Genomic DNA, 27,898 nt, shown 5'->3' on the forward strand with positions numbered 1-27,898 from the left:
ACACACACACACACACAGCACCCCTCACACACACACACCACCCCTCACACACACACCACCCCTCACACACACACACACACCACCCCTCACACACACACACACCACCCCTCACACACACACACACACCACCCCTCACACACACACACAGCACCCCTCACACACACACAGCACCCCTCACACACACACAGCACCCCTCACACACACACAGCACCCCTCACACACACACAGCACCCCTCACACACACACAGCACCCCTCACACACACACAGCACCCCTCACACACATACAGCACACACAGCAACCCTCAGACACACACAGCACCCCACACACTACGCCCCTCAATGCAGTCTGTGTGTGTGTACTCAGCAGTCTCTGTGTGTATGTATTGCATTTGTTGGAGATACTAATAAATATAAGCTTGATTTTATCATTATTTAAAATTTGTATTATTGAACTCTCTGCTGTTGTGTTCTTTTAAAACAAAAGTTGTTAATTAGTTCGGACAACAGTACGAGTTGTTTTTTCTAAACTTAAACCTCAGTATTGAGGTTTAATTGCCGTGTTGGCACTTTAAGGGAAAAAAAGTTGGCATGTATTGCGGTTTGGGCACTCGGGCTCAAAAAGGTTCGCCATCACTGCTCTATAGAGTGTTCTGTAGAGGTCTCATACTCTATATTTAGTGTGTTGCCCTGTCTTTTTTTTTTATTCCCCTCAGGTTTTTTTTTTTTCTTTCTGCCTCTTGGATATTAACAATTATGCTCAATTATGCCTACTTGTCTTTACATTATCTTTTCTTCCTTGCATTGACTTTCAGTATCTGGACGCTGCCATTTTATTCTCCTTTGTCCATGGTGTCTGCAGTTTGCTGTTCTGTGGAATTCTTTTGACTGATAGATTATGTGTAAATCACCTTCGGAACCTTGCTTATTCACCACCCATTGCCAGAACACACTTTACATCTCTACTTCATCAAAAAGTAAAGGAAATAGAGGAGCAAAATAGGACCAACAACCTAAAATTACAATTATAACTTCTCCAAATAAAATACTATCTCAAAGTATGAATCCCAGCTTCTACATGTTTTATACATTATTTTTGTAGAGCTTTTTATGTAGGGGATTTGAAAGATAACCAAATAAATTATAGAGACTATATTAAAGGAACACAATAGTGTCGGGAATACATCATATAGTGTTAAAACACTAAAATCTAGCCCCATGGCTCCCCTTTACCCCCCTAAATATAGTAAAAGCTTACCTTTATGCCAGTCTGCTGGTGATGGCTCTGGCCCTAATCTGCCTGCTTGGCTGCAATCATCAGAAGTGGTCATCTAAGCCAATTACAATGGTTTCACATAAGAAAGCATTGGATTGGCTGAGACTGTCAAGTAGGCAGATCAGGGGCAACTCCAGCACAAGTGAAAAACAGCCCTGGCTAATCAACATCTCCTCACAGAGATGCATTGAATCAATGCATTTTATGAGGAAAGTTCAGTGTCTCCATGCTGAGGGTGGACACACTGAATGGCAGTGCTGCCCCAGGAAGCACCTCTAGCAGCCATCTGAAGAGTGGCACTGCATTTTTTCTGAAAAAAATACAGTGTTTACAGCAAAAAGTATGCAGGGATTGACTATACTCACTAGAATATATTAAAACTGTCGTTCTGGTGAATTTAATTATCAGTTGAATGCATGGTTGCATTCTACCATATTCTACTATTGAAGGTATTTTTAAGTATAATAAACATTAACCCCTTAAGGACACAGCTTCAGAAGCTTGACTTACGCTTAATGACACAAGCTATTTTTGCATTTTCTTGCTGTTTGCGTTCAACTGCAATTTGTATCTCTCTCATTTATTGCACCGGCACATATTATATACTGTTTTTTAAAGGACAGAAAGGGCTTTAATTTGATATAACACACACATATATATATATATATATATATATATATATATATAAATGCTTCCTTATTATAAAAAAAATACAGAAAAATGCAAAAAAAATGAAAAATATTGTGTGTTTTTTTTACAGTTTTTGCAATCATAATGTGTGCCTAATTAGTGCAGGTTAAGGAAAGTAATTAAAAATAAATTCATTTATTTGTTCTGATTTACAGAATATATAATGTGTCTGGGATTTTCAGTTTTTTTTGGTAGTTGCAGGTCACAAAGCACAAGGAGTAAAATAAAATTTTAATGTGGAGCGATTTTAGAATTTGGTATGTTTGTCTTGTAAGCCTAATGGCCATAAAAGAAAACAAAATTGCCACACAAAAGTATATATTTATATAAAGTAGACATCACAGGCTATTTACCTAAGGTTGTTTTGACACTTTCTACGTAGCCATTTTACCGCCAACCTCTGCTAAATATTGGAGTAAAATTGTGTTTTTGGGGGGTTTTCGCACACAAACTTATAACAAAGAACTTCTCATGTGTATTTTGTAAAGTTGGTGTGTGCTATTCCTGTACAAAGTTTTATTATGTGTTCAGTTACTTCTGCTGAGTACAACGGTACCCCCATTGTATGTATTTGGCACTATTTTGTGAAGCTACAGTGCCATATAGGAGACCTGTCCTTTTCAGTATTCACAGTAGAATTTTGAGAGACGGATTTAATGAGCCTATGCTTCCATTTGGGGTATTATAACAGTTTGACTGTTCAAAAACCCCCACAAAGGCCTACCATTTGTAAAAGTAGACACTCCAGGGTATCTCATAAGGTGCATATTGTGCCTTAACATGCCCCCATTTTTTTTACCATTACATGCCAAAGTATGTGGTAAAAAATAATTTTGTGCATTTTTTACATACGGATTGCATTTTTGCTGGGCATTTTGTATATTTCATATGTGCCACTAAGTTCAAACCCCCCAAATTATGCTCAGCTAAGTCTTCTGAGTAAAATGACACCCCCATTGTATGTCTATGGCACTATTTCGTGAAGCTACAGTGCCATACAGGAGACCTGTCCTTTTCAGTATTCACAGTAGAATTTTGAGAGACGGATTTAATGAGCCTATGCTTCCATTTGGGGTATTATAACAGTTTGACGGTTCAAAAAAACCCCCACAAAGGCCTACCATTTGTAAAAGTAGACACTCCAGGGTATATCATAAGGTGCATATTGTGCCTTAGCATGCCCCCATTTTTTCACCAATATATGCCAAAGTATGTGGTAAAAAATAATTTTGTGCATTTTTTGACATACGGATTGCATTTTTGCTGGGCATTTTGTATATTTCATATGTGCCACTAAGTTCAAAACCTCCAAATTATGCTCAGCTAAGTTTTCTGAGTAAAAAGACATCCCCAATGAATGTCTTTGGCACTATTTTGTGAAGCTACAGTGGCATATTGGAGACCAAGCCATATCAGTTTTTACAGAACTTTGAATTTTGACGCTGGGCCTATGTGCAATTTCCAAGCATCTTCGCAGGTTTTAAATTCAAACTACCCCACAAAGGCCTACCATTTCTTAACGTAGACACCCCAGGGTATTTCAAAAGGCATATTTTGAACCTTAGCGTGGGATCATTTTTCCGCTAGCTTGTACCAGGTGTAGTGGTCATAAGCGTTTTTTCTGCCTTTTTGACACACAAAGTGAGTTTGCACAGTATATTTTGCAAACCTTATGTGTACCACCACTCTATAATACTTTATATGTTGCTCAGCTATGTCGGCTGAGTACAAAAATACCCCCGTATGTACCTTTACCAGGTATATGTGGACATCAGAGGGGCACATTTGGGACACAGCCATTCCATTTTTTTTCAAACTTTACATTTTTACGCTGTGCCCATGTCCCATTTTAGAGTATTTTACCAGGCTATATAATCCAAATACCCCATAAAGCCATACCATTTCTTAAAGAAGACATCCCAGGGTATTTCAAAAGGCATATTTTGAACCTTAGCGTGGGATCATTTTTCCGCTAGCTTGTACCAGGTGTAGTGGTAATGAGCGTTATTAAATTCATTTTTTAACTTTTTAAAACTTTTTTTACTTTTTAAAACTATTTTTTAAACTTTTGTTTTGCTTATTAATTTTTTTAAAGTTTCCTAAACTTTCGTAAAACTTTTTTTTACAGATTAAACATTTTTCTAAGCTTTTTCTTTTACCGTTAACCCCTAACTAGCAGTAAGCAACACTAACAGTAAATTCCCCATTTTCCCATAACTCCCACCCACCCCAGCTAGCAAAATATTTAATTATACAATATTTAAATTAGTTAATTAAATAAATTTAACCCCTGAGGGTTAACAAATAAATAAAAGTTAATCGTCAGGGGTTAAAAAAAATTAGATCACAATATAATACTGTGATCTGTATTTTGATCACTGTAGGCAGTGATAGACTGGCAGGGAAGGGGTTAATTTTTATTTGGACTGGGTAAAGGGTTTATTTTTTTTAATTTTTTACTTAAACGTTATTAAAGCTTTTTATTTTACTTAATTTTTTAACTTTTTAAAGCTTATTTTAAAACTTTTTTTTTAACGTTAACCCCTAGTTAGCCTAACACTAATTCCCCCAATTCCCCGCTAACTTCCACCCTCCCCAGCTAGCTAAATTTATAATTTTAAAATATTTAAATTAATTAATAAAATAAATTTAACCCCTGAGGGTTAAAAAAAAAAAAAAAAAAGAATTAACCCTCAGGGGTTAAAAAAAAAAAAAATCAGATCATATTAAAATGTAATCCCTGCCAATTGATCACTGTAGCCAGTGATCAATTGGCAGGGAAGGGGTTAATTTTTTATTAATATGGGTAAAGGGGGGGTAAAGGGGGGTGGGATTTTAATTGTACTTTATTTTTTTGAACACCAGGGGGCAGGATCACTGAAGATCCGTCTCCCTGCACTTCACACTGAACCCGGAAGTGCAGGGAGGCGGAGGCGAGTATACACAGCACATGTGCTCGCTCTGACATGCTGTCAGAGTGGGCACATGTACAGGGGCAGCCCGATCCGGTGCTCCCGGTCTGCCTCTAATGCAGAGGCAGACCGGAGCACCATTAACCCCACGATCGCGGCGATCTGGGGTTAATTTTACCGCGTGACGGACGAGGTCCGTCATCCGTCGTTAAGGGTATCCCCTGGATGACGGACCTCGTCCATCACCCGTCCTGAAGGGGTTAAAGGCCTAGGATTATCTTTTGAGTTTAGTTGTTAATAAAAATCAACTTGAGAAATGTAAATATCAAAATCATCATGACAGCAGGGTTTGAAGCACAGCTGTCTTAATGAAATACTGTCACTTCCTCATATGTATTAAAAATATGGCTGACAAAACATGAATCTACATCAGTATTCTATGCTAAGCAGCCACATAAACTCCTGGTGGCTGCTTAGGATAGAATACTGAGAAAGACAGTATTTCAAAGATTATGTATTAAGGCACTAGTTATAACTCTAGCATGACTGGAAGTGGTCTTCACGCTCCCTCATTATTGCCTTGGGAGCTCTTGCAGAATGATACATGCAAAATTTGACTTGTGTCAGACTGCAAGTCTAGATTTAAAAAAAATAAAAAGCTCTACACTTAAATTTTAGGAACACTAAACTTGGCACAAAAGCTCTGTACTCAACATGTTCACTACATGCAGGATGATAATATTCATCAAGCAAACCCTGGAACAATTTTAGAACAGGAAGAATCACTAGAGAAACAAAGGAAATGCTTTGCTTGTTTCCCTTGATGAGTGTTGAACTATGTATTAAGGCAGGGATAGGCAACCTTCGGCACTCTAAATGTTGTGGACTACATCTTTCAGATTGCTCTCACAGTAATAATATTGGCAAAGCACCAGGAAGATGTAGTCCACAACACCTGGAGTGCCCTAGGTTGCCTACCCCTGTATTAAGGGAAAACTACAGCTTTAAAAATAAAAATATTTTTAATTGTTAGGTGCATTCTTTTATTTATTTTTTTAATTTTAAAACAAATCAACCAATCTCAGGTGTAATCCTCACAGCAGTCACTCCACTTCCTGAGGACATCAATACTGATCTCAGAAGAATTGAGGGCCGAATAGATACTTCTCATAGAAAAGTACTGAACCTATGCAAAAAAACATAAGCAACATTCACTAAGGCGACATTGAGGGGAGAAAAAAATATATATTGCCATTTGGAAAAAAAAAAAGAAAAAAAAAGGGGGACAGAGTATATCCACCAAAGCCACTTAATTAAGATAAAATAACTTTGATGCTTAGAGCTTAATATTTCACCCAGTTACACATTCCCACTACTTAAAGGGACACTATAGGCACCCAGACCACTTCAGTTAATTGAAGTAGTCTGGGTGCAATGCTCATGTCCCCTTAACCCTGCAATGTTCTAAATACACTGCAGGATTCAGACTGCCTCTAGTGGCTGTTAATAAGACACGATGGCATTAGGAATATACTTTTGTGTTCCTTTAATATGAAGTTGCCAGCAGGTTTTTTCTTTTTGTTTTTTTAAAAGCTTGGTTAATTATTTATTGGCAGCTTTATAAAGTTGTGTACCAGCTTCTTATTTAACCTGAATACCAAGGTTCTCCTTCTAATGAATAATAGGCTTACATTTAATGAACAAATTCAGCCGCAACCTGTATAAGTATTGTACATCTCAAAAGAGCCTTATCAAATCATCTTGAAGAGAACAGTGCCATCTATCTGGGAGTCAGCAGCACAAGACACTTTCCATTACAGATGATTTACACTATACAAATCGTATACATATGAACATACAAATATATATATATATATATATATACACACACACACACACACACACACACTTCCCATAATTCCACAGTTGCAGTCCTTCCATTCAATGTTAAATATTTTTTATAAAGATATATATATATATATATATATATATATATATATACACACACATATACATACACACATACTTCCCATAATTCAACAGGTGCAGTCCTTCCATTCCGTGTTAAATAATTTTTAATATTGTAACGCTAAATTAGAGTCCACAACAGCCCATCCATTCTGTGCTGCGTTGGCTAACAAGGAAGCATTAATACAAGCAGCAATGGGATTCTGTGGTTGGCTGGATGTGTCAGCTGACCACTGGAAGTGTGTATTCTCTGCCGTAGCCCCAGGCTGGGGATGGCCAGGGACCCATTTTAATGTCACACTACTTATAAACAGTTTAACACTGAATGGAGGGGCAGGGCTAGAAGATTCCAGGCACTACAACCAATTCAATATGATAAAATTATTATAGTGGCTACGGGGTCCCTTTAATGCCATGGCCTTCAAACATTCTCACTGTGTCCACAATACTTCTGTATGAAAAGCATTTACTTGACCAGTAAACAAAAAAGTTTTTGCTGCAAAACTAGCAGAAGCAGGACGATTTTAGGGACATAAGAAAATTATTTCAAAAAACAAATAAATGCATTTACTTGCTTAGTGCAAAATGTTATTTCAACTTGGACCTTCCCATTAATCAGTTTCTCATTCGTTTTACTAGAACAGTAGCCAGGAACTGCTCTCCACCTACACTACAGCCAGGGCCGTTAGTCAAAGTAGACATTCGTCTAGGGCGCCAGCCTGCTGTGGGCGCACACCGGGATATTTCCTGGTGGGCTCCTCCTGTCTTGGGCCGCAGCGCAGGGCAAGCAGCTCTTGACTACTTACAATTGGGAGAGGGGGTGGTTAAAAAAAAAATATCAGTGTAGTTTTCTTTAGTGGTTATGGTGTCTACATTGTTTCTTTAACTGTCTGCTAATATAAATCTGCATTCTGTGTGAGATTTGATAAAGTTATCACAAGAAGACATGAGCACTCATGTATCAGAGAAGGACTTTATAGACCTATTCCAGTACAGGTTTAAATATTTTATTTCATTTACATCATTTATATTAATATCCAGTATTTATTTAAAGGAACACTTCCAGCAGGAGTAACGCTGTCCCAGGGTAAGTTTGTATTTCAGTACGATTTAACAACTTACCTGGGTCCCATAGGGTGCACATGACCATATCCTCTGCTTCCGGCCTTCTCTTGCAGGAGAATGCAATTTGCAGTACAGAGCTAAGCAAGGCAAAACTGTGAGCGTTAGCCAAGCACTCAAAGTCAGTGAATGTGATCCTGAATTAGCCATGCTATATTTCTTAAGAAACATTCACTCTCTTCTCCTGCAGGAGAAGATTAAATATGGTGCGGGCACCCAAGTGACTCCAGTAAGTTGTCAAACTGTACACAAATGGGTGGTAATGGTGATGGGAGTGTTCTTTTAACAGAGCTCGAGATGTGAACTTCTAAAGTAAACACACCCCGTTTTACTGATAATGAAGGCATCAAACCATATGAACCAAATGGACACTTCTTTCAGGAAGTGTAAACAAGGCTTTGTGAGTCACAACCAGGGACATAAAGTGGTTTAATTAATCGTATATGCTGAGACTGACTCTTTCAGCCCCACTTCAACATTATTGAAAGGGAAAATACAAATAAATAAACATTCTCCATCACTTCACGCTTAGTACATTCAGAACTAAAAGATGAATTGGGTGGCTAACAAAGTATTTATTCGCAGTTCAACCTTCTCTCAGAATGCGTAGCAAAGAACCATGAATTGAACACTTTGTTCCAAGAAAAATAACTTAATACGTTTTCATTTTGGCATCAGCCTATAGTACTCGCTTCTGATCTGCGCTTCTGGGGTTTAGATCACAGAGTTCTTCAAATTGTTGTCATTATATAATCGGCTCTGGGGGCTGAGAGAATTACTGAAAACCTTTGCCTATTGATGTGAGCAATGCAGAACTATTGAACAAAAAACTCCCACATTAAATGTTGTTGGCTGATTTTAACATTGGTATAAATAGTGCAAAAGTTTGAAGTTATCAGGAATTCACTAGACACTACTGAATCGCTAAACATTTTTCTCACCACCTCAGGAAGCCCACCTGGGCTTCCTCAACCTGCATTGAGACAATGGTCATCCTAGAGTAAGTCCAGCCTCATGATAATCCAGATACCCTTAGGATGCCCACACTAAAGTAAACAGAAAACACACCAGAAATAATAATTTTGATTACTATATCCATTAGAAAAGAAAAAAGGTAAAACCTTATTATTTTGTGCTGCAGCAAACTACCGAGAAAGTGGTAGTAATAATAAGTACCAGTGCATAAAAACAAGCAGCGCACTTATTATTATGCAGTGATTGCTCAAAAAATGCAGCTCAGTCAGCAATATGACTTCCTGGACATTATGGAAGATGTAGCAGACAACTGATATCCCATCCTACTATAGGAAGCAAATTTGTGTATCATGGTGTCTTGTTTTTGCTAAACTGTGTGTTTTTGAGACTTTATATAGGAACAATATAATTTGTCGTTTTCAAACAACAGTGGTAGCAGTCTTCAAACTTTATGCCATGTGTCCTTTCATATATTGGAATCTGAAAAGTCAAAACCTTGATCCCATTTGGAATTATAGTACCTCAACTGTGCTTCTCATAAAATTAAACCTACCTCTGCCTCTGGAGGAACTTCGACCTCTAGGGGCCCCTACCACCGTCCCTCCGCCTCCACTGCTGCCTCTTCCCATGAGGCGCAGCACAGCTGCACTGTTCACAGACATTGAGAAATTCCTCTGTAAGGAAAAAAAATATGAGATCATAAAAAAAATATTCACCACATAGCAGAAAGAAATGGTAATCAATAAGACAAGTGCATTTGTTTATCTTCATAACCTTTTCCTAAATAATGACACGATTCTTACTAACTAATGTTCTGCTTTGATGAAATCCCTCCCCATCACAGCATACAAGGTAATTTATTAACTCAGAATTCAAAGTGAATTCAAATTTAAGTCCAGACATATGCATAACTTGTATAGTTCAGTTTTTAACAAAAGAAAATGTAAAAAAAAAAATCTAATTTAGTTTACAATTTACTAACTGCCCAAATGCAAGATAAATAAAAATCACTGTTTAGTAGATATAACTCAAATGAAAACGTGCATTTATTTACTTATGCATTTTTTCCTGGCATATGGTGGCAGTACAATAGGGATGTACTCTTCCCTTAGGGCAAGCATCTGAAAGAAATAATTAATTAACATAAAAGGTTCCTCCCCTTACCAGGTATAAGAGACCCTGCAGCCTTAGTACCTCAGTTCTCATTCTTGTTCCAACAGGAACGGACGGCATCTGGAAGTTGGAGAGATTGGTGGGGCACATGGGTTGCTGCCAGGGGGATTCGGCCTGATAGCCTCCCGGGTGGAGCGCTGAGTGGCCATGGGACATACTGCAGTTACGGAGGCAGGTATGAAAGCCTGCTTTTATGCCGCGTGAGGTCACCGGCTACGCAAGGAGGCGGTCTATTAGGGCAGCGAATCCCTGGAAATGGCACCAGATTTGAAACGATCTGCCTATGTATGCTGTGCAGATCTTTCTGTCAGCATGGATGCTAGGCAGTGAAGATCTCCCGTGTCACCAACCCCCCCCCTCCCTCCCCCCCTTTTAAGAAAGGGTGTTATAGAAAAGGTTCCAAATTCCCAAGTTTATCAAGGGGTATACTCCCGTTTGTTCCTTTTTCCAAAACCAGACTTGTCTTTTCGTCCAATCTTAGATTTAAAATCTCTAAACAAACTCATTCCTTATCAACATTTCAGAATGGAGACAATAGAGTCTGTCACACATATCCTTCGAAAAGGAGATTTTATGGCCACCTTGGATCTGAAGGATGCCTATCTGCATGTTCCTATAAAGAAAAGGGAAAAGCATCCATCATTTCCTGTTCAAAGCTCTTCCGTTCGGGCTAGCCTCGGCACCCAGGATTTTTACAAAGATCCTCACACCTATCACAGCACTCTTAAGGCTACAAGGTATCACAATCGTGCCCTATTTGGACGACTGGTGGATAAAAGCAGATTCAAGAACCACGCTGAACTCAGATGTGACCTACACTCAAAGTCCTGGAAGAACATAGTTGGATTATAAATCTAGAAAAGTCACACCTTACCCCTTCAAAGTCCATCCTGTTTTTAGGGTTTTTTATCAAGTCAGACACTCTGTCAATTCATCTTTCAAGCAAGAATTAGAAAAAGATAAAAAAAATTGATAACGAAACTACTTCAAGTATCGGAATGTTCCGTAAGAAAAGCCATACAGGTCTTGGGTCATCTGACCTCTACGATTCCAGCAGTAAAATGGGCCAGAGCGGAATCAAGGCCCTTACAATGGGAAATCCTTGCGCAGTGGTCAAAAAAGCAAGAAGACTTAGATGCAATCATGTGTATTTCAGAACATACAAAAGAGAGAATCTCTTGGTGCCCGGAGGAAAAATTCCTTACAAAAGGCCGGTCATTTCGTCTAAAATCTTGGGTAGTAATTTCGACAGACGCCTCAAACACAGGTTGGGGAGCTCACCTTGGATATCACTTAAGACAGGGTGTTTGGTCAAAAGACGAAACAAATGAATCTTCAAATTTCAGAGAAATGCTAGCAGTCTTCTACGCCCTTCAACAGTTCAAAGTTTTTATTTTGGGGAAAAGCTGTAAAGATCCAGTCGGACAATCAGACTACTGTGTCCTACCTGAACAAACAAGGCGGTACAAAAGTAAAAAAATTGTATCTCCTTTGCTCACGGATCATGTCTTGGGCTCAGTACCATCTGGACAACATTTCAGCAGTTCACATTCGGGGTGTAGACAACGTGGTTGCAGACGATTTGAGCAGATCAAATGGTCCCAGAACGAGTGGTCTCCCAATCAAGTGGTTTTTGCTCAGCTGGTAGAGAGATTCGGTCTTCCAGTTATAGACCTTATGGCAAGAAGATCCAATGCAAAAGTGAGTTCGTTTGCCTCCCTCTTCAAGGTGGACAGGCCTCTGGTAATAGATGGTCTTTCAATCCGGTGGGAATTTCCCCTTGCGTACATCTTTCCCCCGGTAAGCTTAATCCCGAGAATTCAGCAAAAAGTTGCATCAGATCAGACACGTCTCCTGGCCATACTGCCGTGCTGGCCAAATCGCAGCTGGTTCTCGGTTTTGAAGAATATGACTTTAGAGTACTGGACTCTTCCAGTTACGCCGGATCTCCTGGAAAATGTGGAGGTCCCAGTGGGAGTGTTGAAGATGTTCAAATTGACAGCTTGGCTGCTGCAAGGCTGATTCTGCATCAGAAGGGTATTAAGAAAGAGAGGTTTCAATTGCTTTTAAATTCCACCAGGAGCTCTACCTCTTCTATATACTTGAAGATTTGGACAAGATTTCTTCACTGGTGCATTGCTAAAGATTGCATTAGATCCCATCCGTCTGCTGACACAATCCTTCATTTTTTTGCAAGATGGCCTTGAACAGGGTTTTAGTCTTTCTACCCTCAAGGTCCAAGTTTCTGCTTTAAGTCATTTTTTGGTGAAAAATTGGGCTTCTAATCCTCTCATTGGGAGGTTTTTTTAAAGCAGTTAGGCTTTTAAAGCCTCCTATTAAAATCTTGGGATTTGTCCTTAGTTTTAAAATGTCTGTGTTCTCAGCCATTTGAGCCTTTAGAAAAGGCCTCTTTCAAGAATGTGTCCCTAAAATCTGTGTTTTTGGTAGCAATTACTTCAGCTAAGAGAGTTGGGGAACTACAGGCACTGTCCTACTCGCCTGACTTTACTAAGTTTTATCCGGATAAAGTGGTTATGTTCCCTAAACCTTCCTTTCTTCCTAAAGTCATCTCCTCCAAAGTTATCAACCAACCTATTTGTCTACCTTCCTTCATTGGTCCGGCTAAGCCTGATTGGGAGTTTGATTGGAACCTACTGGATGTAGGGAGGTCGCTTGAAATCTACTTAGAACGCTCCTCTGCATATAGGAAGACGGACCATCTTTTCGTAAATTTTTTTTGGAAAATTCAAAGGTCAAGTGGCTTCCAAAGCCACTTTGGCAAGATGGCTGGTAGAGGTTATATAGTTGGCTTATTCTTCATCGAACCTTCCTATACCTGCTTCCTTGAAAGCACATTCCACTAGAGCCATGGCTACGTCTTGGGCCAAAAAGCATGTGCATCTCCGGAAGAGATATGTAAAGCGGCTAACTGGTCTTCTTTCAACACCTTTGTGAAACATTACAGGCTAGACGTATTCTCTGCCTCTGACGCTGATTTCGGGCACAGGTTGTTACAAGCTGTTATGACCTAAATTCCCGCCCTTACTCTGGGATCTCGATATATCCCTATTGTACTGCCACCATATGCCAGGAAAAATTGCAATTTTACTCACCGTAAATTCCTTTTTCCTTAATATGGTGGCAGTACAGCACACCCTCCCTTTATCTAATTAATACAAAGTTTTCTGAGGTTTTTGTGGTTCCACTGTGGTGTTCTTGATACGTACTGAGGTCCTAAGGCTGCAGGGTCTCTTATACCTGGTAAGGGGAGGAACTTTTTATGTTAATTAATTATTTCTTTCAGATGCTTGCCCTAAGGGAAGAGTACATCCATATTGTACTGCCACCATATTAAGGAAAAAGGAATTTACGGTGAGTAAAATTGCAGTTTTTTTTCATTGGGGTATATCTAAACCCAGCAGTTATCTTGTCTGCAGCCTTTGCAAGCTGTCCCAATCTACCCCCACCCAGCCTTTCTGTGGCTGCCCAAATCACAGACTTCCCAATGCAGCTCAATGAGATGTATTTGCAAGGCAACTGCTGCCTCTTGAGTTTAGCTCCACTGAGCTAACCAAACAAGGAAGTCAAAGAACCGGTTATCTGCTTCCAAGTCAAATGGTGTAACCACGTTAATTTATAAAATTTTAAATTTCTATTGAAATCTGCACTTTTTGAAAAAATTAAAAAAAGAACACACTCTTCGCACATACAGCTTTTCTGCATGCTAAAGTGCTTTAGAAGTCTGGAGTGTCCCTTTAAGCCGGTTTTTCTATACACACTGCATTTCATGTTCCTAATGTAACAAAATTACTTTCAGTTTGGAAGAGTACTCGATTCTGCTTTTCTATAATTTTTTTTAAATTTTCCAAAAACTACTTTTATAAGAAAAAAAAATTACAAACAAAAAAAAGGAAAATAACCATTTTCTGTTAATTTTACATCTCTAGATGTGATCTGCAGAACGGTTTGTCTAAAAGGAGATTAATTTGTAATTCCATTTTAATTCAAAGGGTCATGTAGTTTTTGGCTCTCAAGATAACAGAAAAACATGAGTTCTGTAATTGTATCATCAGCTTGCTAAATCATGGTTCATAGCTCTAACCCTTACCAGACAACTCACAATCAACTGCCGTACTAACATTCGTTTTTTTTTTTTTTTAGATAATCTAATTTAGATATGTAATTACTAATATTCATGGTTACATTTCTCTAATCAACTTCTTCTTTATTTATGCCCGTCTGCCCATTCCGAGAGATCCCTTTATGATGACGGACAACGCTTAATAATGAGATAATGAAGGCTCCTAAGCAGGACCTTCCAGCTTCCCTATAACTTTAGTGGAGGTGGGGAGAAGGACCCAGTGGACCCAAGGGTAAGAAATCAAACCTTTCTAAAACAGTTGGACTACTAACAATTGGAAGGGGGGGGAGGGGAAGGCGCACTCCCAGAGTACTCCTGGTGCCATAAGCAATTCAGTGAGCTGAAATGGTTATGGGGATTGGAATGTTCATTTAGGCTGCTTGGGATGTCCCTTTAAGGGCTGTTTGTTCCCTTCACACTTTATCCACAGTGGATTCAGAAAACCAGACACTACTGAACTGGCTACTCTGTACCACACGTTATCCATGATTCCTTATCTTTGGCTCCCTAAATCAAGTAGTAACGTAGAGATGGCATTCTCTGTCCAATACCATTACCACTGCCTCTTTATTATGGGGTGCCATCAGCTGACCTACTAAATAAGGGACAATGTGGTTGGTGGTGTTGTAGGGTATTCTGAATACTACCTGGTGCCCTTTGCTACCAGTGACCCATCCTTCCCTTCAGTAGCATCACATGCTTAACATTACTAGATAATGTTTGGAAATTACCATCCCAGTTGGATCATGTAAATGAGCATACAAATGGGTGTAAGATTCATACAATAGTGATTAATGGAGAAATGCAGAACTTAAGCTCAGACATTTGTGGGTATGGTGTGCAGTTTTTGACTTCTTCTGGCACTACTACGAGGGTTATGCAGTGTTTTTAATCAATTGTGTTTTATCTTTTAGTTTGATTACACAATATTCAGTTAATGAGTGCAAAAACTGGATATAGTTAGGATGTGCATTCAAGTACGTAACTAAATTTTACTTTTCTATCAATTTCACCTCTCATTACCAATTTCAGGAGTCCTTCAAGGTTCAATTTTTGGCAACATTCTATTTAACTATGTATTGCCTCCCTTAGCAACCATAAAAACTTATATGCTGATGATATTCACATACATCTTTACTCCATTGGCCATGCTTCTTTTTATTTGCTCTTGGATCATGGCAATCATACCTCTCTTTTTGTCTCAAACTAAATAATTGCCTTAAAAAGCATCTTTCAAGAACAGATTTTATTGTTCCTCCTTCGTCAATCTCCATTCAGGTCAATTGTAGAACTATGCAAGCACATTGCCTGGGGTTATTGGAGTATGTCCCCAACTCTTTTAATTGAAGATACTGCTCATAATTGCCCCTTTTTAACACAAGCTGTAACTAAGACACTTACTCAATAAAGGAAAACTATAACGTTAAGAAAACAAATTTGCATAGATTTACTTACCTTTTTTCAGTGTCAAGGCTCCCTTGGCGCCGTTACCTCTCCGCCCCCCATGATATCCGCAGAAGTCCAAGCCAATGCTTTTACGTTACGTGCATTTTACTCTGTCAGTGCAGCAAAAACGCCTCTAGTGGCTTTAATACTGACAGTTAAAAGAGATGGTCTTTACCCTTCTAACAAAACTGCAATCTGCACCCAGACAACTCTGTTAAGATGAAGAGGTCTTGGTGACTATAGTGTCCTTTTAGTAATAATTTTGTAGCCTCTGTACGTTAGTAAGTGGTTTACTCAGCTGATCAAAAATAAGGCATAGGCCAAGTATCAAAATTTCGAATTTTAAAACTAAAACTATCAGGCCACAAACTCAGTGCTGTAATTTAACCAAAAATAATAAAATGCCCTTCGGTTACGGTTTCTATGTGTTAATGGTATCAGTATGTCAGGATTGTTGGAATGGTATGGCGAAGAGAAAATATGTGACAAGGCACTTCCATGATAACACAGATAGGTATACCCGTCACTACTAGTGATAAACCACTAGACTACTTGCTAACAATATGTTATGTACCTCATTGTGCTGAGAAAATGTGTTGATTTTATATCTATAAGGAAGCCTGAGTGTACATTGAATGCAATTCTTGACATGACCCATGTTATGACATTGAGGAATTTTGGAATAAAACCAAATTAAATAAAAACAATTTTTTTTAAATAATCAAATATAAACATACTGTGGCAGAGCACAAACCTACACTCAAATATTACAGCAATATGATAAATAAGGTTTACACAATTCACAGCAAAAATGAAAAATAATAATACAATTTAGTGTTTGTAATATGTTAAGAAAAAAATAAAACATTAAAAATAAAAAAAATGCTCTTTACATCATGGTACAAAACAAACATTTGCTATGTAGGGGGTCATGGTAACAAGTAGCAATCACTACTTAATCCAGATCACAATTGGCTATATATAACTTTCACTTTCTGCACATATTTGACCCACCTGTTCCTCCTCAGTGAACGGGACAAGTGCCAATGGTAGTAAGGGCTCTTCTTTCAAAATAGGCATGAACTCTTTGTCAAGGAGATCTGAAGGAACCTAAAAAAGAGAAAACACATAGAAAAAAAAAAAAAAAAAAACGGATATTGTCTGTTCAACTATCATTCATTCACCTCTTTGATACTAAGTGCACCCACACTTATTGTATATCATTTTGTTCAGGAGAAACAGGGCTTCAATTTCACATCAAATTTTTATATATGAAACATTTTAATATAAATAAAATCTAAAAAAGTGTGAGAATATATTTTTTGTTTTTGTTATTTTCTTAGTTCTGTATGGCATTTTAACTGTGAATGTCATAATACTGTTAGCTATTACTGCAATAATATACAAGAGTACAACCGCACCCCCCATGTCCAGATATTATTGAATTTTGGAAGCTTACAAGGTCAAATATAGGATTTTCCTATTTTCTCTTATAACACATAACAAATTGCTAGATTTGTTATGTTGCCTTTGATACAGTATGGCATACCATTTGTAAAGTAGACAACCCAAGGTATATGTCCAATCATTTTTAGTAGCCACTTAGTCACAAACCCTGGCCAAAGATAGCGTTCATATTAGTTTTTTGCATTTTTCACAAAACAACTGAGCTTTTACCAATTAAATCATCAGCATTGCACTCATGTATGTGTCCAGCAAAGTCTCCTGATTACAACAGTACCCCCTATGTACAGGTTTTATGGTGTTTTGGAAAGTTACATGGTCAATATAGGACTTGCCCATTTCAGTTTGCCTGATTGAATTGCGGGGCCTATGTTACATTTGAGACCATATGGCAGCCCAGGAATGAGAATTACCCCCACCATGGCATTCCATTTGCAAAAGTAGACAACCCAGGGCATTCAGAATTGGTTATGTTCAGTCTTTTTAAGTAGCCATTTAGTCACAAACACTGGCCAAAATTAATGTTTATGTTTGTTTTTTTGCCTTTTTTTCCACACACAAACAGCACTTTCACTAATGATATCGTATTGTTAGGTCTTACTGTTTTGAAACATTCATGTGTGTGTTAAGCAAATTCTCCCAATTGCTTGCAAATTAAATTATATGCACTTTCTGCCTGGGTTGTCAAATATATATATATATTAAATTAATATCAAAACACAGTTCGAATGAAATTACATGTATATCATTTTAATTATTTATATTTTTGGAGGATACTGATGAACAACCTCCATAAAAAGTAAAGTAAATGCTTTTGTGAAGCCACTACATCCCTAAAATAGAAAGAAATATAAAAGCAAACAAACTGACAAGAAGGTCATCTAAACTTTTTAACATAATTAGGGAAAACATTCTTAATATCAGTCAAGGTCGGATCAGGCCCATGGAATTTTCTCTTTATAGGAGTGTATTGTAAAGGCCATTGTAGAAGAACACAGACACAGATAAAAAAGACTAGGAAACTAGAGAGCACTGCATTCGAGAACTGCGATGCATGAACTGTCAGCCTGGTGTAGGGCCATTTTTAAGTGTGGCATCACCAAAGTAACCTGTGACAGTTTTCAACTACATGACACATTCAAATATCTCCACCTAGAGGAACCTTGGCTCCACTGCAGAACTGGTTACATATAGAAATTTGAGATAGCCATAAAGTTTTATATTTATTTATAAACATGGCCCAACAGTATAAGGTGGTAAGTTAAGCAGACTAATAGTTAGTGATTATATATATATATATATATATATATATATATATATATATATATATATATATATATATATATTTGCATTCTTACCTTATTGTCCTTTATGTAAAGTGCTAACATCTCTTCACGCCCGTACCGATAATCTGCGAGTTTGTACTTCGACAGCGCCGGAGAGAGGGGTGGGGAAATAACAGAACCCCCACCAGACAGTGCCCTAAGCCTAAAACACATGAAAGTAACATAGTTACATATATGCAGTTCTTTTTGTTTGTTTTTTTATTTATTGTTTTTTTGTCACTCTTAAAACTTTCTTAATAAAATAGATTCCTTTCAAGAGCAGTAACCTACACATTAGGAGCAGAATCACTTGTATTCTTCTATTAAAGGATTCATAGCAAGTGGCCACTATAAAACTTCCAAATGCCAGAGCAATCCTAAACAGAAAAGACTATTGTGACATGGTTGTTAAACGGATTGTGAAGAATATTGGTGTGGGAATGTAAATCATTTTGCTTTTATAAAGCAAATATACACACAAAAGGTAAACGATACTCACCACTCTGGGCCAAAGTTCAGTGTCTGAGTCTCGGCTGTCATTGTGCCTTTTTTTTAATTTTGTTATTACTAAGAGGATGGATATCTGGAAAAAGGAAGAAAATATTAGGAAGTGACAGAACACATAACAATGCAATGCAGACAAATTAAATTGATTTCAAAGGATAGAGATGTGTGTGTGTGTGTGTGTGTATATATATATATATATATATATATATATATATATATATATATATATATATATATATATATATATATATATATATATATATATATATATATATATATAAAAGAATGGCATTCTGTGACAATCCTTGGTTATCCTGCTCTTCTCCCCAGTCACCCATGTCTCAATAGTCATGTTCCATTTTGCATTGATCAATTACCCTTGCAGTCTTGTTCAGCTCTACAGCCATTTGTCTTTCTAGAAATTACATCCTTCACTAGTGCTCTTGTTCCTTGTAACCCATGTTCCATTTCCTTGCCACCCACGTCTCTTGCCCAGCATTGTATTGTACTATATAAATTGACATAATCCTTACATAATGAACACAGTTCATTGTATTACCCTCATTAGGCAACAACAACGTATTTAACTTCAAAATGCAGAGTAAGTTTTCAAGTACTTGGGATCTCCAAATTGATATTATTCAACTTGATAGATTTCCACAGATTTGAGGCCAAGTTTACCCTGCTTGGAATAAAACTTGTAACAGATCCTGCGGCTCAAGATCTAACCACTAATCAATCGATGGTTCACTTCCTGTGAATGACCTGATCTGTTTGATGGGAGTACCTTCTCTTTCATACAGTAGCTACTCTCTTGAGTTTCCTACTTAACAAAATACTCTTACTCCAATTCCAATAAACAGGTTTTGGTGGCATTATTGGATGAAGCCTTATGATATACGGTAGCTATTTCTTTACATGCCAATAGAATTTACTTTATAGGAAAACTCAAAGCATCAAAAAATAACTGTGAGAAAGGCTGAACCTGATGGACACATGTCTTTTCAGCCTATGTAACTATAGCCTGGTGTGGTGTAGTGGTTATGGTGCAAGCATGCTCCAGGCATAGTGTCTCTGCTCTAGGGATCGACCGATTATCGGTCTGGCCGATATTCTGTATTTTCAGCAATATCGGTATCGGACAATAAAGATACAGATATTGCCGATAATACAGACCAGAGCCGCCATCAGGGTCCTGGGGGGCCCAGCACACTCTTACTTAACTTCGCAGCAGTTCCCTTCGGCTCCCTTGTCTAACTCTCGCGAGTCCTGCGGCCGTCAGAGCGTTGCCACAGGTTACCATGGCAACGCTCTGCGCTGCACACAGGCCGCGAGAGTTAGACAGGGGAGCTGAAGGGAGCTGCTGGGAAGGTAAGTAAGAGTGTGCTGGGCCCCCTCTGCACAGTCCATGCCACCAGACCACCAGGGAATGCCATATGACCCTCCCTGGCCAGGTAAGAAGCAGGGAGGGGGGATTAAAACATAATTTTAAAAAATTAAATATTAAAAAAGTTACAAAAAGAAAAATGCCCTCCCACCCCACCATTTACACACTTAACATACCTGCGCAAACGCACACTGCATTCACTATACACACACACACTATACAAACACACACTGCATTCACTATACACACACACTATACAAACACACACTGCATTCACTAATCAAATACTCTCACTCAGGGGCGTATTAGCCGCGAGGCAAACAAGGCATTTGCCTTGGGAGGCATTTTCCAGGGGGCGGCAAAAAAAGCCGCCCCCAAATGCCCAAGGCAAATGTCTTGTTAGCCTTGCGGCTAACAGACATGCCGGCGGGCTGCTGGGCGATCGGGAGGCACTCTACAATACAACAATAAAAATAGACATAGGGCAATATTGTTTGCAAAAGTTATGGGTTAATGGATAAGAATGATTTGCACTCACAAACCCAATTTGATTGTAGGCATATCACTAGAATCAATGTAACGACTTCAGGACCTTGGAACCTCAGTAGCATGCATAGGAAGAATAGAAAATAATAATAGTGCAGGGTATCTCAGTAAAAAATATACAATTTATTTAGTATCACACTTACAAGAACGAAGTGTCAAATAGGCACATCAGGTGGAAACACTTTGATCCAGAATCCACGAGAGCAGAATAGCCAAATAAAACAAATAAATACACAATATATAAAAAAATATCTAGATACACTGTACACTAAAAAGGCCCTACGCGTTTCGTTCAGGGTTGAACTTCCTCAGGGGCAAATATCCAGATGCTGTCCTTATGCAAGCATGGTATGAAGTGCCAAATTTCTCCTTTTTAAGTTCATTTTCGGCGCGCAGTAAGCAGCCGTGCGCCATACTTCCGGGTTCGGTGCACTTCCGGTTACGCTTGCGTTGCGTTCCGGAATTGATAACCAAGCCTCGTTTTGGTTTACATCAGTAAGGACGGCCAGCCTTGCGTTCCATATGCGTTCCAATGCTCGAAAACGAGCAGAAAGTCCCAAAGATAAAAACCACAATAGGTAAACAAATTAAATAAAATTAAATAATCAAACAAGAAAAAGATATCTCAGAAATAAAATATCAATATAAAAGAATGAGTAAGAATAAACAGACAAACTAAAATGCAATAAAGTTAAGTAAATATAAAATCACAAAAAACAAACCAAATCAAAATCTACATTTAACCCATTCGGTTTCAGAGTTTTTAACGTATGTATCCAATACCCCTCTCTTCCTTAAAGCCATCATAAGATCACCACCTCTTTCATTTAAAGTAACTTGTTCTATACCTATGCAACTTAAGGTATTAAATTTAAAAGAGGGGCAGTTATTACAATGCACTGGCACTGAGTGTGTTAACCAGTGCATTGTAATAACTGCCCCTCTTTTAAATTTAATACCTTAAGTTGCATAGGTATAGAACAAGTTACTTTAAATGAAAGAGGTGGTGATCTTATGATGGCTTTAAGGAAGAGAGAGGGGTATTGGATACATACGTTAAAAACTCTGAAACCGAATGGGTTAAATGTAGATTTTGATTTGGTTTGTTTTTTGTGATTTTATATTTACTTAACTTTATTGCATTTTAGTTTGTCTGTTTATTCTTACTCATTCTTTTATATTGATATTTTATTTCTGAGATATCTTTTTCTTGTTTGATTATTTAATTTTATTTAATTTGTTTACCTATTGTGGTTTTTATCTTTGGGACTTTCTGCTCGTTTTCGAGCATTGGAACGCATATGGAACGCAAGGCTGGCCGTCCTTACTGATGTAAACCAAAACGAGGCTTGGTTATCAATTCCGGAACGCAACGCAAGCGTAACCGGAAGTGCACCGAACCCGGAAGTATGGCGCACGGCTGCTTACTGCGCGCCGAAAATGAACTTAAAAAGGAGAAATTTGGCACTTCATACCATGCTTGCATAAGGACAGCATCTGGATATTTGCCCCTGAGGAAGTTCAACCCTGAACGAAACGCGTAGGGCCTTTTTAGTGTACAGTGTATCTAGATATTTTTTTATACATTGTGTATTTATTTGTTTTATTTGGCTATTCTGCTCTCGTGGATTCTGGATCAAAGTGTTTCCACCTGATGTGCCTATTTGACACTTCGTTCTTGTAAGTGTGATACTAAATAAATTGTATATTTTTTACTGAGATACCCTGCACTATTATTATTTTCTATTCTTCCTATGCATGCTACTGAGGTTCCAAGGTCCTGAAGTCGTTACATTGATTCTAGTGATATGCCTACAATCAAATTGGGTTTGTGAGTGCAAATCATTCTTATCCATTAACCCATAACTTTTGCAAACAATATTGCCCTATGTCTATTTTTATTGTTGTATTGTAGATTGCCTTTTGGTATTTTCTGTATTTGTTATGAGGACATGAGAGGAGTCCTTTCATCTACAATACTTTCTAATTAAGGGTAATTTTTGTGTGTTTTTCTTCACTTATTACCCACTGTGTGTGTTTTGATCTGCACACAGGTGTATTTGCATTTTTCTGTTGTATATTCGATCGGGAGGCACTGCCTGGTGGGCGGGCGGGCGGGCGGCGAGGGAGCACTTCCCCTGAGCTGTCTGCTCAGCTCCCTCGCCAGCCGCAGAGTGAGGCTGGGAGGCGGAGCCGGAATATGACGTCATATTCCGGCTCCCAGCCTCACTCTGAGGCGCGCGAGGGAGCTGAGCAGACAGCTCAGGGGAAGTGCTCCCTCGCCGGCCGGCCGCCCGCCCGATCGCCCAGCAGCCACTGGACCACCAGGGAGGATGAGACACCACCCTCCCCAGCATTCCCAAAGGTAAGGAGGCTGGGGGAGGGGGGGGGGGGGTGTTAAATAAAATAAAAAAATGTGTTAAAAATAAATAAATAAAAAAAATGTGTTACAAATAAATTTAAAAAAAAAGTGTTAAAAAAAAATAAAAAAAATGTGTTAAAAATAAATTTAAAAAAAAGTGTTAAAAAAAATGTGTTAAAAATAAATTTTAAAAAAATGTGTTAATGTGGGTGGGTGAGTGTGTGTCTGTTAGTGTGTGTGTCTGTTAGTGTGGGTGTCTGTTAGTGTGTCTGTTAGTGTGCGTGTGTGTCTGTTAGTGTGTGTGTGTCAGTGTGTGTGTCTGTTAGTGTGTGTGTCTGTTGTGTGTGTGTGTGTGTCTGTTAGTGTGTGTGTCTGTTGTGTGTGTGTGTGTGTGTCAGTGTGTGTGTGTGTCAGTGTGTGTGTCTGTTAGTGTTTGTGTCTGTTAGTGTTTGTGTCTGTTAGTGTTTGTGTCTGTTAGTGTTTGTGTCTGTTAGTGTTTGTGTCTGTTAGTGTGTGTGTGTGTCTGTCTGTGTCTGTTAGTGTGTGTGTGTGTGTGTGTGTTAGTGTGTGTGTGTGTGTCTGTGTCTGTTAGTGTGTGTGTGTCTGTTAGTGTGTGACTTTGTGTGTCTGCTAGTGAGTGAGTGTGTGTCTGTTAGTGAGTGTGTTTGTCTGTTAGTGAGTTTGAGTGTATCTGTTAGTGTGTGTGTGTTTCTGTTAGCGAGTGTGTGTGTGTGTATTTAGAATGCGGGGCGGAGGGAAAGGTTGGGTGGGGGTGGCGCGGGGGGAGGGGGGGGGCGCCTGAGTTTTGTCCTGCCTAGGGCAGCACAAAACCAGGATACACCACTGCTCTCACTGCCTCCACTACACACACATATTCTTGAAAACATGTATATTTTTTGCATTTACCTTAATAAAGATTTGCAAATAAATAAATAATAAACATGTCCTGTTAACAGTAGACTTAGTTTTTTTTTGTTTTTTTTTAAATGGTAAAAGTACAGAATATCGGTATCAGTAAATTATCGGTATCAGCTCAAAAAATTTTTTGACAAAAAAAAAAATCGGTCTCTCTCTACTCTGAGTGGTATGTGCCAACATACAGAAACTCAAAGTAAAACATAGACAAATGAACTATGTTAATTCCTAAAATCAAGAAGTATAACTGGACTGGAATCCAAGGAGCACAGTGGAGAAACAAGGGAGGAAGGAAGTGGAAAATGGAATGTTGAAGCACAAAAAAAAAAAGGACAAAAAGGAGAAATAAGAGAATGGGAAGTGGGAACAGGATAAGAATGAAAAGGGGGTAATGGTGAAAAGGGAAAACAGTACTGGGGGAAGAGAGCAAGAATGCATATCCCAAGAATGTCCAAAAGCACTCTGATTTCCTTAAATATGCAGTAGCAGATGTAAATAAATAGGATAGAGCGCGACAACTACCAAGTATAGCAAAGTGAAGGAGTCACAAGTGGCTTCCCTTAAATCTTTACATAACAGAATGAGTCAAACCCAAGGAATTAGCCCCAATAAAACAACTGCAGCAATCTCAAAGATAAGCCACTGGAGGTTTCATTGATCTCCGTTTCCCCTAGTGAAACCACTCCTGTACTAGTGCCTTGTTGAGTGTTTGATAGAATGGATAGAGAGAGTGGGTATAAAACAAAGATGGGTGTTAGAGTAAAGTCAACTGTGTCAGACAGTATCTTCTCATCATCTTTTTAACCCCTTAAGGACCAAACTTCTGGAATAAAAGGGAATCATGACATGTCACACATGTCATGTGTCCTTAAGGGGTTAATAGCCTCCTAATATACCTAAAAGTACACCTGAACTTGAGGGCTAGATTGCTATATGTGGTGACCCACAACGGTCAGGGATGGAATGGAAGATACTACAAAAATAGGTTTTGTACCATAACCAAAAAAAAAGGACTGCTCATGTCTATAATGCGCCCAACTCTCTTCCCCAACCTTCAGTATAGGGTGGAGGTTTGTAGAGAAGATGGGAGGTATATTTGCCCATGATACATTCAAAGGTTTTAACAGGTGCCACAGTAAGTGGTGGTGCTCTAAGCTAGTTATGAAGTGTTTTCACCTGGAAATATTGTCCAGTGTATGACCAATGTGATGAGTGGAAAAAGAGTAAAATCAAACGTGTTAAGGTTCCCTGAGGGGGAAGGTGGAGGGCCAAAAAGAGCCCAGTCCAGGTACTGGGGGGAAAAAAAGAAGGGATGAAGACAAGAGAATAGTCTGTGTCACCTTTAATATCTGTTAAGATTGCTCGTTTTGATGAAGTGATGGGGGTGGCAGCCTGTGACACGGACAACAAGTATAATTGGATTGTTCTATTCCAATCCACAGATTGAAGTGTAGAGCGGTCATCCAATGCACAACAGGGACCAACAGTAAACCATAGTAGTATCTCTCTTATGAGTCTAAATTCTCATTCTCATCTCATGGTGAGGGTGTGGAGTCAATCAAATCATAGGCCATTTGTCTGAATAAAAGGAGTAATCGCCAATTGTATAAGTATGGCTTTGTAAACATGCAAAGGGCGATGAATTATGTTCATCTTCACAATACGGATTCTTCCAAACCATGAAACTGGAAACTTGGGCACACATTGTAGTTTAATTTAAGTCTGTGATATCCTCTCATAATGAGATGAGGTTAGTGGAAAGGGAATATCTAAGTATGTAAACAAGGTGTCTGTCGGCTGGAGTGTGAGGGAATTTGTAATTTGGGCACTATATCCAAGGGAGTCATGAGAAGAAAGATTTTGAGTCCCTTGATTAGCATCTGTACATGACAACAATTACAATTTACTGCTAACACATGTAATAACAAATTTGCCATGCAAATGTTATTTCAAACTAGGTGCTCTGTTTACATCCAACAACTGCTTACATTACCTGCCAAGTGCTATGGATTAGCATGTGTAAGAAATGGTGATGGAGAGATAGAAAATAAACTGAAAATCTACCTTTGTTAATGCAACGTGTCAATGTGCAATGAAAGGTACCACTACAACAAGAGAGAAACAATCTAGGAAATTACTGGCTAGTTCTACGTTCAATGGGATATGGTGGTCAGGAGTGGTAGCCTGATCCAATCACAATGCTTCCCCGTAGGATTGGCTGAGACTGACTAGGAGGCAGATCAGGGGCAGAGCCAGCATGATTCAAACACAGCCCTGGCCAATCAGCATATCCTCATAGAGATGAATTGAATCAATGAATCTCTATGAGGAAAGTTCAGTGTCTGCCTGCAGAGGGTGGAGACACTGAATGATTGGATGCATTTTAGGCAGCCATGACCCAGGAAGGATCTCTAACAGCTATCTGAGGAGTGGCCAGTGAAGTTATCACTAGGCTGTAATGTAAACACTTCATTTTCTCTGAAAAGACAGTGTTTACAGCAAAAATCCTGAAGGTAATGATTCTACTCACCAGAACAAATTCAATAAGCTGTAGTTGTTCTGGTGACTATAGTGTCCCTTTAATCCATCCTCAGTGCCAGAAGTAAGCAGCAGAGGGAGGAAAGGGACAAAAACATAGCAAGTGTGTGTTTTTTTTATAAATAACATCCCAGGCAGCAAAAGGCAATAGTAAAATTTAAATAAGGTGGCATTGGGACTTAACCCCTTAAAGCGGCACTGTCATGCCGAATTCCGTTTTTTTTTTAACCCCCCTCCCGCCTCAACTACATCCAATCGACCCCCTAGTCATCCCCAAATGCCCCTATGCCCCCCACATTACCTATTTTTTATTCTTTATTTTCTGCCCCGATCTATATTCAGGGCGCCGCCATCTTTGTGTGGGTAGGTGAAGTCCCTGTGGGACACGTCATCTACCCACACTACACAGACTGTGAGATTCCCGCACATGCCCAGTGAAACACCTGGACATGCGAACGGGAATTTCACCTATTCATTCATTCATCAGACAGACAAATGAATGAATAGAAAAAATCAGACGAACAAACTGACACTGAGTATCAGTGTTCGTTTGTTCGTTCAGTTTATTACAAGGAGGGAGCTACCGGCGTGCAGCTCCCTCCTTGTAATATGTAACTATAGAAGCGGCAGGGAGCAGTGCTCCCCACCACTTCATAAGCCCCCCAGGTCCCCTCCTCACTCTTTGGGGGTCAATATGACCCCCATAATAGCACAAGGGAGATTAAAATCTCCCCAATGCCCCTACTCGCTATATCGCGAGTAGGGGCATGTCCACTAAACAGTGAGCAGCCTGTGGCTGCTCACTGTAAAAAAAAAAAAAAATAGGGTAATAAGGGGGGGACGGGGGGCCTACTGTCCCCCCCCGCCGGCCCCCACCCCTGGACGGCGGGTGGGGGCCATAATGGGAATGAGGGGGGACCTACTGTCCTCCCCTCAGGCCCCCACCCCTGGGCGGCGGGTGGGGGCCATAATAGTAATAAGGGGGGGGGGACCTACTGTCCTCCACCCCCCGGCCCCCACCCCTGGGCGGCGGGTGGGGGCCATAATAGTAATAAGGGGGGGGGACCTACTGTCCTCCAGCCCCCGGCCCCCACCCCTGGGCGGCGGGTGGGGGCCCTAATGGAAAAAAGGGGGGGGGGGACACCTACTGTCC

General features: G+C 39.3%; 1 protein-coding gene across 6 annotated transcripts in view; it reads right to left on the bottom strand.

Annotated features, from left to right (window-relative positions):
- Window positions 1–27,898, bottom strand: part of GIGYF2 (GRB10 interacting GYF protein 2) — a 115,624-nt gene that overhangs the window by 69,034 nt on the left and 18,692 nt on the right. For all 6 annotated transcript variants that reach the window (XM_063442386.1, XM_063442382.1, XM_063442385.1 and 3 more), the window contains exons 2-5: window positions 18,990–19,073; window positions 18,524–18,653; window positions 16,716–16,811; window positions 9,495–9,615 (exon numbers count right to left, since the gene is read on the bottom strand). In XM_063442386.1, coding sequence (XP_063298456.1) covers window positions 9,495–9,615; window positions 16,716–16,811; window positions 18,524–18,653; window positions 18,990–19,030 — 388 coding nt within the window. In that variant the 5' untranslated portion in view covers window positions 19,031–19,073. The remainder of the gene's footprint in view (window positions 1–9,494; window positions 9,616–16,715; window positions 16,812–18,523; window positions 18,654–18,989; window positions 19,074–27,898) is intronic.

Source organism: Pelobates fuscus, chromosome 2, assembly GCF_036172605.1.
Source record: "Pelobates fuscus isolate aPelFus1 chromosome 2, aPelFus1.pri, whole genome shotgun sequence".
Taxonomy (NCBI): Eukaryota; Metazoa; Chordata; class Amphibia; order Anura; family Pelobatidae; genus Pelobates; species Pelobates fuscus.